Source organism: Epinephelus fuscoguttatus, linkage group LG23, assembly GCF_011397635.1.
Source record: "Epinephelus fuscoguttatus linkage group LG23, E.fuscoguttatus.final_Chr_v1".
Lineage (NCBI taxonomy): Eukaryota > Metazoa > Chordata > Actinopteri > Perciformes > Serranidae > Epinephelus > Epinephelus fuscoguttatus.
In genome coordinates, this window is record NC_064774.1 from 5,003,750 (window position 1) to 5,016,799 (window position 13,050).

The following is a 13,050-nucleotide window of genomic DNA, read 5'->3' on the forward strand; positions in this document are numbered from 1 at the left end:
CAAAGGTCACTGAAAAAGCTGCAATGTTTAGCACAGCAGTCGTTGGACACGTGGCCACAGGTTGCTGAAAACCAACCGGTGTTGCTGTCTGTCACTGTCACAGTCATGACAGTGGTCTGCAGCTCGGCACGCATCTCGCTGAGGTAAAACGCCATCCACCTCCTGGGACAAAGTCAGCTCATACTCTACGTCACTTTAGCCATAATGATATGATTTGTATTAAACTGCCCACAGTGCCAAGATGTTCTTCAGGTGACTGAGCTGACCTCCTCACAACAAACAAGACAGAATTTTTTGCATGATTATTTTTCGCAGGATGTTTTGAGCTGACCTACTTTCTTTGCGTTCATTCGCCCATACTTCAGAACTAACACGTCTTTTTTTTCTGTTTACTGCTGAGAGCAAAACCACAGAGACAGTGAGCTCAGCCCTGCTCAGGGAGACAAGGGTTTAACCGCTGTGAGAGAGACACGTCTTCATCACTACATGGTACCATGGGACACGCACCTCTTCTGTGGCTGCTCGGTGAGTACAAGATGCAATCTTGGGAAGGAATTTAGCCACAGGCGGTTTTATAAGTAAGGTCTTTAACCTGCTTTTAAAGGTGTTCAGTGTGGGGGCCTTTCTCAGGTCTTCTTGGGGCAGAAGTGCAGAAGGCAGCGTCTCCTGCTTCAGAGTTAGTACGTGGGATGGTTAAAGGACCACTGCCTGTGCACCTGAGAGCTCTTGCTGTTCTGTATCCAGTCAGCATGTCTTATATATACTGAGGTGCAAGGCCATTTAGAGCTTTGTATACTATTAAGAACGATCTACAGAGCGGAAGATACGACATTCACTGGCAGATATGATGACGCTTTGCTCAGGTCAAAAGTTTATAAGAAAAAAAAAATCTGATTTCAGAAACAATGATTCAGGTGTGTTTGGCTTTATATCAACTTATATCAGACAGGAAGTTGGAAAGGTCTCCACACTGTTCATGAAACAAAGTAAATGTGACATTTAATGGAAAAACCTCCACAGTGTTAAACGACATTCTCACCTCCCACCACACAACACTTCCTGCCTCTCGAGGTCTTTGTCTTAGACATAAAACAGAGAGCTGCTCTGTGGTCAGCGCTCTGATCCATGACAGGCTAATATTTGCTGTTTACACATAAATCTCATACGATTCATTATCTAAGCAGCTGAACTTTAATTCAATGTAAAAATGAACTTTTTCATTTGATCCTGCAGCCAAAAGTTTTTCTTCTTCAGAGCCACCTTGTGATTATAAACCTCAAACCAACCACAGTCTGATTTCTCTTTAGTCCTGACCTCACTGCTGATCTGCACAACTACCCAAGGTCAGTACATGTTTCGTGAGAAAACACACTGTGTTCAGATTGAAATGACATCGGCCACAGACTGAAGTGACAATGATCCAGACCACAGGGTCTCTGTTTTTATTTGAATGATGGCAAATTGGTTGGCAGGTTTATCGACATCTTTTTAACACTGAACATTTTGCTGAAAATATAATAAACTCCTCCCTGCAGCCTCTCTGACTGTGAGTCCCAGCAGCTCTCAGCTGTTTAAAGGACAGTCTGTCTCTCTGAGCTGTGAGGAGGACGACAGCTCTGCTGGATGGACTCTGAGGAGGAACACAACCAGAGACACCAGAACTGAATGTGGAGCTGACTGGGGAAAACCTGCTGGTTCTGTCTGTACCTTACACATCGTCCCATTGGACAGTGGAGTTTACTGGTGTGAGTCCAGAGAGGGAGCAACCAGTAAGAGCATCAACATCAGTGTCACTGGTAAGATCAGACTGTGGAGTCAGTGTTGATGAAGCTGTGTGTAAATGGATGAAATGCTGTAGTTTGTCTCTGTGTTGAGGTGGATCAGTGATCCTGCAGAGTCCTGTCCTCCCTGTGATGGAGGGACATGATGTCACTCTGCACTGTAAAACAAAGACGTCCTCCAACCTCCCAGCTGCTTTCTATAAAGATGGCTCCTTCATCAGGACTGAGCCTGCAGGTCACATGACCATCCGCCATGTAACCAGGTCTGATGAAGGCCTCTACAAGTGTGACATCACAGGTCATGGAGAGTCTCCACCCAGCTGGCTCACTGTCACAGGTCAGGAGGTCAAAGATACGCAACACACAACACAACCTCGAAGAAACTAAAAAGGAACCATGACAAATAAATACAAAGAAACACAAACTGACAACAAATAGACTTGAAACAACCTCAGAGAGACAAAAATTACAAATAGACACAAAACAGCTACAGAAAGTTGCAGAACGACTACAAAGAGACACAGAAAGTCAACAGACCGAAGACAACCTCGAAAACACAACAAAAACTACAAGGATGCAAAATGACTACAAAGAGACACAAAATCACCTGAAAGAGTGCTTTTAATTATTTCTGTTTATTTCATTGTGTCAGGGAAACTGACAACAAAGAGATGGAAAATGACCAGAAGTTGCAAAACAACTTTGAAGAAATGCAAAATGATGACAGAGAGACACAAAACAACTACAAAGAGTTGCCAAACGCCTTATAAGAGACAGAAATCGACTTCAAAGAGACAACATCTAAGAACAGACTCAACCTCAAAGTTTTAACAAAACTACAAAGAGTTGCAAAACAACAACAAAGAGATGCAAAAACAACCATAAAGATGCGAAATATTGAACAAATTCAACTACAAAGAGACACTTAACAAAAATGCAAAATGGCGACAAAAAGATGCAAAAAAATTACAAAGAGATACAAAATGAAAGCGTACAGTAACTGCAAAGAGACACAAAACCACAAGGATGCAAAACGACTACAAAGAGTGCTTTTAATTATTTGTGTTTATTTGATTGTTCCAGGGAAACCTACCATCACACCTCCTCCATCGCCATCCACTACTGGTTTCTCCTCCTCCTCCTCTTCCTCTCCTCCTCTGTCCTCCTCTCCTGCTGTCTTTGTGTTGCTCTCCTTTCCATTCTTCTGCGGTGTGGTGCTAGTGGTTGTACTGGCTCTACTGGTGAGACGATGTGTCCGACGGCAACCTGAAGGTGAGACCCTCAACATTTCACATATAGGTTCAATGTTTTAAAACATGTCGGATAGTATTTATTTAAATTGTGTTACTTATATTAATTCACATCCATGACGTGCAGTGAGTGCGTGTTTATCTGTCCCTTCCCTGAGAGGGCCAGGTTAATCTGATCTAATCATCTGTGGCGATTCATGGATTAAGATTATTTTTAGTTTTTTAATTCTAACACAAATAAAAGGTTCTTTGGTGCATGAGGTTGTTGGCCGGATGATCAGAAGCTGTTTTCCTGTGTTGAAGTGAGTTTTGTGGTCAAAGTGTTTGGAGGTTAACAGAAGCTCTGCTGCTGTTTCTGCAGTTTCCTGTTTTCTGCTGAAACACTCGGCTGACTTTGATCTCCAACACATTGATTCTTGACATGATAACTTGTCAAGTCGTTTGAAAAACATTAATAAATGTGCAGATTTTCTTATCTCTGTATGTTCTCTGTTATGTGTTTATTTGTTAAGAAAATAATAATCTGTTCATCCAATGTAATTATTATCTACTCTATTTTAGTTTTTACTGAATTTGTCTTCCCTTCTTTTGTTATTTTCATGCATATATAAAACATTATTAGCCGCCTGACGACGATGGATATTAATACTACAAATGCTGAACTGGTGGCAGTAGTTGCAGTAATAATAATACTTCATATGTAACTTTGTTTTCCAGAGAGTGACCCGGCTCCTGTCCACTCAGCTGTAAGAAGAGCCGCCAGTAATGAACCAAACAGGACGAGAGGTACAGCTGCGACCAATCAATACATTTATATCAGTGCTAACAGCATTAATGCCTACGTTTACATGCACACTAATATTCTACTGTTATCTCAAGTATGACAGTATTTCAGATTTGATTTCAGATGTGGCATTTTCCGATTAAGACATGTGGGACATGACGACATTATTCAGGTTTCAGGAACATTCTTTGACATGTAAACAGCTCTGTTTATTGCACACAAACCAACTTGCCAACAGTTGGAAGGCCTGTGTAGAGACGTATGCCCCCAAAAAGGCCCAGATTTCTGTTCAGAAGGAAAAACACACCAACTTTAAACATCATGAGAGACTTGGATATCAACAAGTTCTTGGATATGCACAAATATCACAACACTGACCTTCTTAAAAAGGTGGTTGAAGGCTTGAAAGCGGGAGGCTGTGTTTGCATGGTCGAACACGTCCACCACCGGGGGAAGACTTAAAATCCTATTCTGATGCAAAGAACCAAAACGGCACAAGTGGTTCCAGTTGTTCCACTTTTCAACATCTTGATGTGTTGAACATCATGTTAGGGCACATTAGTCAGAGTATGCACAGCTGTGTGTAAACAGAATATCAATGGAATATTTATTTTCATTAGACATTTAAACAGGTTAGTAAGAATATTGTCTTTGTGGAATAAGAGAAAAAAAAAGAGTATTTTGTGCCCGTAAATGTGGGTATTGTTTCCTGCATTGATTGTTCAGCTGTGTGGAGAAGATACAGTACGTCTCTCTTTGTGTTTAAATGTTTCATGCCCTCCTGAGTTCATCCTGTGTTGTGTTGAAGCAGTGTGATAGTTTCCTTATGGTCAACTGGAAGAATCAGCTTCGTGATATAAAACAGTATCGTCTGCATATGGACGAATTTTCATTGAGTCACTGTAGCACTTTTCACATTTTTACACCATTTACCTTTAAAAAAAGAGTTAATAGAAAGTGAATGTTAGCTAACTGTATGCTAACTCGTAGCGTCAGGAGTGACATTAAGTTGCTGATGTTGCTCTTTTAGCTTAAGCATCTTCGTCTTTAAATTTCAACTTAAATTCAATTTGAATTTTACCTTTACAGATTTTTTGTCCACTTTGAAGTTGGTGACGTGATCGAACAGTGTTTGCTGCAGTGAAATGTGTCAGCTGGTTTTAATAGAAGCAAGCAGCTCTGTGTTCGTCCACTGTTTCATATATAACCTCCAGCTAAATGTCGTCTCCTTCCTCTTTCACAGCACTGACGTTAAAAAGCCAAAATATAAAACTGTTGTTTGATTCAGACTTTCTGTATATTTGAGGCTTCAGGTCATCAACTTCCTACAGTATATTTCATCATATAAATAATGACATTTAGTTTTAATGTGGTACTTTTGATATTCTAGGTACTGTTTTTGTGTTACAGCGCCAGCTGTCGGTATACCAACAGTACTGTTACATCACTGGTATCACGTTTCTTTTCTTTCCAGAGGATCCAGTTTATTCAGCAGTGAGAAGAACTGAAGACGTCAGTTATGGACAAATAGTGATCAAACCAAACAGGACGAGAGGTACAGCTAATCTATTTTGTGAATTATGCATTTATTGAAACGTTCCAACAAAATCCTCGGATGGTTTGTGTACTTAGAGAATATTTCACCCACAAAATGACCATCTGTGTATCAGTTACGCACCACGTGTCGTCCTGAATTCATGAATTAAAGTCGGACCACATTTAACAACTGCAAACTATATCAAAACATCTGTTTACAAACTCTCACACAACTCATGCAGTATAATGCACGTCTCATTTATCCAGTTGAATCCTCATGACGTCACAAACACAACTCTACACAAAACTGTTATAATTTAAAACACTTTGCCTTCGAGCAGTGCCCCCGATGCTCTTCGGCCGTGCATTAGAGTGTGTTTTAAATTATGTTTTAGTGAAAAGTCATGTGTTTGTGAAGTCCTGAGCATCTGACTAGATATATTAAACTTGGATTATACTCCATCAACCTGGTCTCACTCCAAAGTCATCAAAGTCCGGCTCTTCAGTGACTTCTGGTGTCCGTAACAGACAAAAAACGCCGTCCTTTCATGTCGGCATGATACACTGCCAGTTGCCTCCTAGTGGAGTCGGGGGGAAATGGGCCGGACAACAACGAAAGGTGACGGTTGTCCGAGTGGGGTGGGCGGGAGGTCTAGTGGATGGGGCCAACAACCACTGACTTTCACCCAGGAGGCCAGTGTTCACTTCCTGTAAGATTGTAAGGCCAAGCCCTGCTCTTTTGTCCTAAACCCAACCACGTGTGTGTGTTGTTGAAGGAAAACAACGTCAATTTATGTTGTTATACCGATGTAGTGCTTTTATTTTGAAAGAGACTGTATCAAACTGTACATTTCCTGTGAAAACATAAGTGTATTTTGAAAACAGACAATGCATGTAACAGGCTGAAGTTGACACAGCGTCCCAGAACGTCAACAACCAACACACCCAGGGTACCTTGGACGTCATATGTGGACGTGGAAAGTCCATGACCAAACGTGGACATGTGACGAGGTCACAGGGAGGATGTGATGCCTCCACATTACGTGAGAGTTTGTTAAAGGCTGTATAGGTATAGTTTCACTGTTGTTAAATGTGGCCCGAGTTTACTCCAGTAATGAAAAAAATGTTTGCCTTTTTTAAATTCTCTGTTCACCTTCGATGCATGAGAGAGAAAACACTGGGTGAGAGGCAGGGTCCACCCTGGACAGGTCGCCAGACTATCACAGGGCTGACACGCAGAGACAGACAACAGCGTTCCCATGCATCCTGGAAAACCTGGAAAACCTGGAAAATAATTGATCAATTTACCAGTCATGGAAGACATACGGAAAATGAGAAAAAAAAAGTAAAATGTCCTGGAAAATGATTTCTCCTCCCTCTGCTTCTCTCTACGTTGTGAGTGAACACAAACGGGTTAAAAATTGTGCGCATACATGTCTGCTATCGGCTGTCAAAATTGAGCTGCAGTGCTTCTGTGCCTCGAGCCAGCACAGCGCCCCATGTGACGCTACCAGCCAATCAAATTTGCTGTGTTTTCATTTGACTTTGTCGCTAGATTTATCGACTTTTCAGACCCCAGTAAGGACTTATTTTTTCCAAAGAAGCGCCAAAAACTGTTTTGCTGCATTGCTGTATATCGAGTGTGAAGTGTTTCTCTCCTCTCTGCTGCTCCTCTGTTGAGTGACAGACAGAGGAGCAGCAGAGAGCTGTAGTGGGCGTGTCATTTAATACTGTTGGCTGTGAGATCAAACATCTCTGATTTCAGTAGAGCCACAGCCACTCTAGCCACGCTCTATTAAAATACTGTACAACTTATGTGCACAGAGAGGAGAGAAGAAATTAGAGATTAGCAACTTTTCATGCAGTTTTTAGCTAGCTACTTTCCAATCAAAGGAGTTGTCAACAGCCAAGTGAGATGCACACAGACCACAGGGAAGAGGCAGCCCTTAAATGAGAGGGAGGGGAGGCAGTGAAAACTAAAGACTTGGCTGGCAGTTCTTATTGCTAATGTTGTTAGCATAAATGAATGGGATTCAACATGGCTAAATTAGCATTACAGCTATCAATCAACTTTTAAACAAATCAAATATAATTCAAAGGGCTTGGCAGGTTGATTAAACAACAAAAACAACATAGGAAATAAAGTAAAAATGTAACTAATGCACACTGAGCAATAAAATATGAGTAGATGAAATAATGCAAGATAAGGAATAAAAGATAAAAACTCATTTTTATTTCAGTGACATTGCTTTGTTTTATATTGAGCTTTTTGCACCGCAGGATAAGATCTGATTTGGGATGTATTAGTGTACGGTGTGATAACTTGACTCATACTGTCGCAGCTGAAAACGTCCTGGAAAATAATTTCTAGAAAAGAGCGGGAACCCTGAGACAACCATTCACGTGCACATTTACACCTACAGACAGTTTAGAGCCATCAATTAACCTGCATGTCCTTGGACTGTGGGAGGAAGCTGGAGTAGCCGGAGAGGGAGAACATGCAAACTCTGCACAGAAGGGCTCCCACACCCGGGATTGAACTGGGAACCCTCTTACTGTGAGCTGACAGTGCTAACCACTGCACCACCGTGCAAACAATTGCATATATCAATGTTAGCTCAGAAAAGCCCTTAAATAAAGATATACTACATTAAAAAGTTACATTATTGTGGCACACGAGTAAAGCATGGAACAGAAATACCAAAATGTTGCATTGGAAATTATTATTATTATTATAATTTTTTTATTTCCAAATTCTCTCAATATTTTTTAAATATAAACAGACATGTTGGTCTTATCATATTAGCTCATCAATATTAGCCTAGATCATTAAATTATATGCATTCATTTGATTTTTTTTAACATGTTATTTTTAAAGTTAATCAAATTTTAAGCCCTATAATATAATATAATATAATATAATATAATATAATATAATTTGTTTTAACAAATCAATACAATTTTTTAAAAGGATTTATGATATTTGTAAATTTTAGTTAGTTAAAATAGCTTTAGTTAAAATAGCATCACAGTAGTTGAAGAGCACGCTGGGACTGGTTCGGGACTTGAAATAAGGTGCAGGACTTGGGATATGACTTGGGACTTCAGTGCAGAGACTCGAGACTTGCAAACTTGACCCCCAGCAGTGACTGATCCACAGATGGTCTTTTGGTGTCTGAGCTCACTTCCTGTCAAACACCACAGATTTCTAACACAAACACAAGACTGTCAGAGGAAGACGACTGACCAGCAAATGTGTCAACAAATGTGTTATATTGTTTGTTTATTTGTTTGTTCAGAGCCTCCAGCAGAGCCACAGGTCATCTACTCTTCCCTGAGGTCCACCATCACACCTTCACACCAGTCCAACCAGTGACGGCTCACTAACTGGTCTCCTCTGACCTCTGAATGCACCGTGTTTATCTGTTCAGTGCCACGTTCTGTGTGTCTGCAGAAAGAGACGTGTGTGTCATCAGAACACCGCAGGGCCACGCCCCCTCTGCTGCAAACGTTATTTATATCAGTGAATTAATAAAAAAATAATCATGATTTGTTTAAATGTGCAACAACATGTGTGATTCATTAAATATATCATTATTACTGGGGGGAAACACTGCTGCTGCAGCTTCCTGTCTGTGGACTGTCAGAGCAGCAGCTGAACCAATCACTGACTGATCGCTGTTCTGAACATTCAGCCAATCATAAGCTGAGACGCACATTGTACAGTGTTTGAAAGAAAGCATGATGTCATAGCAGTGATACAGACAGCAGGGGGCAGCAGCAGCAGCTTCACTCTGCTCTACAGAGGAGCGATTTCTCGGAAATGGGCTGCACTTACAAGAAGTACAGACAGAAAGTTCACAGTGTGCCCTCTTGGCACAGATTGTCGTGGACTGAAGAGGCTGAAAACACACAGAAGTGAACATGTGAGAACTCATGAGAAAGCCAAATAATTTATACAGCATGACAATTTATAGCAGTATCAGACCACAGATATGTAACACTCCTGCATGCCTTCCCATGCACACACACATTAAGAGGAGCTTTCTGTTGCATAAACTGCTGCTTCCTGTCAATCAGACAGATCAGATCTGATCTGCTTCTCCTCTGTTAGCACGTACAAAGATTTGGTGAGAGTCAGTCACGTCATCTGCACTACAACATACATATAAGACCCAACGACTGTCCTACAGAGGAGCAACACACACACACACACACACACTTTGTAGCTTTGCCTCTTGTGTCGTCTTTCTCTGTCTCTTCTGTGTCTTTTATGTTGTTGTGTCTGGTTCTGCAGTTATTTTGTGTCTCTTGCAGCCTCTTTGCATCTCTGTGCTCAGTTTGACTCTCGTCCTGATCTGTATCTAATTTGGTAACATTTTGCAAGTGAAGGCCAGGACGGGGGGACATGACACTTAACACCCCTGGGCCTGTGTCCAGCAGTTCCTCCATGATGAAAATCAGCAGTGAAACCATGTTGTCAGGTTTAGAAACAAACATAGTTTGGCTCAGCATTCGTACAGCGGGCACCTCCAGCTCCTTAAATAACGCCGGTCACAGCAGTGTCTCAGACTGAAACCCTTCAGTGTGGCATGATACTGCTGCGACAGGTGCTTTCCAGTCGACCGGCGGTGTATCGTAACCCTGAAAGGCTCCGTCCAGCTGTGTCACAAACTGACGCCGCCAGCGGTGTATCATACTGCTGCAAAAGGGGGCTTTTATCATCGTTGTTTGACGCCGACATCACCGACAAAGCGAGAACAGGCCGCGACATCACACAGAAACATCAGAACACTAAAGACACACTATGATCAGATTCATTTAGATAAAACAGTTTGACGTGTTTCAGATCTGCTGATGATCAAACTTCACAGGTCACGTGATTTGATCTGAATGTCAAACATGTTACGACACATTCAGGATCTTCTGTGTAAACACACACATCCAAGTTACACTGTGTTTCAACCACAAGACAAATATGTAAAACGACACACCCAGTCAGACACAGCTGCATGGAGTCTTCATCATGATGAAGAGACTAATCTGATCTGAGAGCTGATTCAAACTGTGTTTAGTGAGGATGAGGAGGAGACTGAATGATGAAGGGGTTAACTGCATGATTTTAGGATGAAGTTTGTGAACACGCACACACACACACACACACACACACACACACACACACACACACACACACACACACACACACACACACACACACACACACAGAGCTTGCTGTCTGTGAACAAGTCAAAGAAATGTTTGATGACTAAAGTGTCTAACTGCTCAGTAAAGATGCTGCTGCTGTTACTCATCTCTTCCTGCTTCATGAGTCTGTGTCTCTCATTGTCTTCAACACGCTGGGAAAACTCCTAAAATACAATGTTGTGTAAGTTTCGTTTCATGTCAGCCATTCCAGAGAAATGAGGACACGTCCTCGGTCTGTTGGTTGGGTGTAACTTGGCTCACAGCCAGCGAGAGCTCGTTAAACAGGAACTAAAATGGAGACCCACAGTGTGTGTCTGTGTTACAGTAAACACACAGTCAGAGTTTGACTCTGCTGCTCAGCTCAGAGTTCACAGTGACCTGACCTCACATTTGGACTTTGGCTGAAGCACTGATAAGACTGATAAGAGTGTTTATCAGAGGTGCAGCAGCTGCTCTCTGAGGCTGTAACATCGCTCTTCCTGCTTCATGAGTCTGTCCAGAATACGTGTTCCTTCAAACTGCAGAATAAGCTGCAGCGAAGGCTCCTGAATAAAACCACAGTCTCAGTTTAGTCTGCAGTGAGTTACAGTTACAGTCATCTGATGAAACTTCTTTTATTTCTGTATGCAGTTGTCACTTGGCTCACAGCCAGAGAGACGTTGTAAATATAACTAATAAAACTAAGAGCCACAGCGTGTGTCTTTGTTACAGTAAACACACTGTCAGAGTTTGACTCTGAGTTCATGGTGAAATATTTGACTTCACATTTGGAATTCAAAACAGTCTTATCGTGGAGTCACAATCTGCAGAGTACAGAGTGTTTATCAGAGAGAAGAAGAGGAAGAGGAAGAGGAGGAGGGGGAGTTCATGCTGCGGCTACACCCAGAGAGACACTGAGAACTCGTAAACAGGAAATAAAATGGAGAACAGCATCACGTGTCTTTGTTGCATTAAGAGTTGCTGTTGCTGTCAGAGTTTGACTCTCCTGATCAGCTCTGAGTTCATGGTGAAATATTTAACTTCACATCTGCAACTGAAAAACAGTCTTATCATGGAGTCACAGAGTGCAGAGTGCAGAGTGTTTATCAGAGAGAAGAGGAGGAGGAGGAGGAGGAGGAGGAGTTAATGCTGCTGCTGCTGCTCTCTGTGCCTGATACTGATCTCTTCCTGCTTCATGAGCCCGTCCAGAATAATGTTTCCTTCAACCTGCAGAATAACACACAGTGAAGACCCCTGAATAAAAGCACAGTCTCAGTTTAGTTTTCTGTGATGCTCCTGAACACTGATGAAACTTCTGTCATTACTCATATGTGTTGAAACTCAGCTCACCGCCAGAGAGAAGTCGAAAAACGGGAAATAAAACTGAGAACCACAGCGTGTTTTTTTTGTAACAGCAGTCAGTTTGTCAGAGTTCAACTCTGCTGCTCAGCTCAGAGCTCAGGGTAAACTCAGCCTTCATATCTGGAATTAAAAACAGTCTTATCATCGAGTTACAGGTTGAGTGTTCATGAGAGGGAGGAGGAAGGGTTAATGCTGCTGCTGCACCCAGAGAGACGGTGAAGAGGAGTGAGCTCACCACATGATTCACTGAACAGAATAAAACCTGCTTTCAATTTAAGTCTAAACTAAGTTTAAGGTTTTCCCCCAAAACATAGCGTAACTCCCTCGGACTGTGGTTCAGTTCAGTTCTCTATCAGCAGCTTCAGATATATCAACATTATCACTGTAATAGAAACAGAAAGCTTCCTGTGGAAAATCCCTGACTCACAGGAACAGCCAACACTGTGACTCATTTACTCTGTAAAATAAATAAACAATTTCCCTTCATGGCTCTTTCTGTTTCGGCTTCACCTCATGTCAGAGGGGAATATTTTACTGCGCCACATTGTGAAGGTGTCCCTTTGATCTTTGGCTCAGTGTGACCAACATCTCTCACTCATTTCACTGCTTTTACAAACCAAACAATCAGTCCATTAATGGAGGAAATAATCAGCACATTCATACAGAATGAACATGATCACTGGTTGATGATAAAACCTGCAGCACAGGTCATGAGACAAAGACGAAAGTCCAAGGTCATGATTTATCACGCAGATTCTTATTTACACAACAAACTGCACTGACAGGTGACCTCTGAAACATGTTGATAGATAAACAGTAAAATGATAACATCAGTTTCCATCTTTAGAGACAATTAACACAAACGAAGAAGAGAAATGAAGCTGAAGTCTGACTGAGACACTCTGATCAGAGCATCCTGATCCAGCAGTTATTGATCAGGAGAAACCTGATCAGAGACACACACAAGATGAGACTCTTCTCAGGAGACAATCTCTGGTCCTTTCTACACAGAGGTGGCGCTATGGAGCCGAGACCAAGTCTTTACACCTCCTTTACATTTTACAGAACCAAACGACGACACATCACGTCACTCACTGACGCATAACTAAAAAAGGCATGACTGGTATGACACACACACACCAGTCATGCCTCT

The 13,050-nt window shown here is 41.8% G+C and overlaps 1 protein-coding gene across 1 annotated transcript; it reads left to right on the forward strand.

Annotated features, from left to right (window-relative positions):
• LOC125883775 (high affinity immunoglobulin gamma Fc receptor I-like) lies at window positions 1-8,910 on the forward strand. The gene is made up of 8 exons (XM_049568331.1): window positions 1-525; window positions 1,308-1,343; window positions 1,536-1,796; window positions 1,876-2,118; window positions 2,865-3,053; window positions 3,749-3,817; window positions 5,290-5,370; window positions 8,651-8,910. The coding sequence occupies exons 1-8, from the start codon at window positions 495-497 to the stop codon at window positions 8,725-8,727; spliced, it is 987 nt and encodes a 328-aa protein (XP_049424288.1). The 5' UTR covers window positions 1-494; the 3' UTR covers window positions 8,728-8,910.
• The last annotated feature ends 4,140 nt before the right edge of the window (window positions 8,911-13,050 follow it).

Coding starts and splice junctions, on each gene's coding strand:
- LOC125883775 (XM_049568331.1), top strand. CDS start 495: ATGGGACACGCACCTCTTCTGTGGCTGCTCG. Junction 2,119..2,864: donor CAGCTGGCTCACTGTCACAG/GTCAGGAGGTCA, acceptor TGATTGTTCCAG/GGAAACCTACCATCACACCT. Junction 3,818..5,289: donor TGAACCAAACAGGACGAGAG/GTACAGCTGCGA, acceptor TTTTCTTTCCAG/AGGATCCAGTTTATTCAGCA.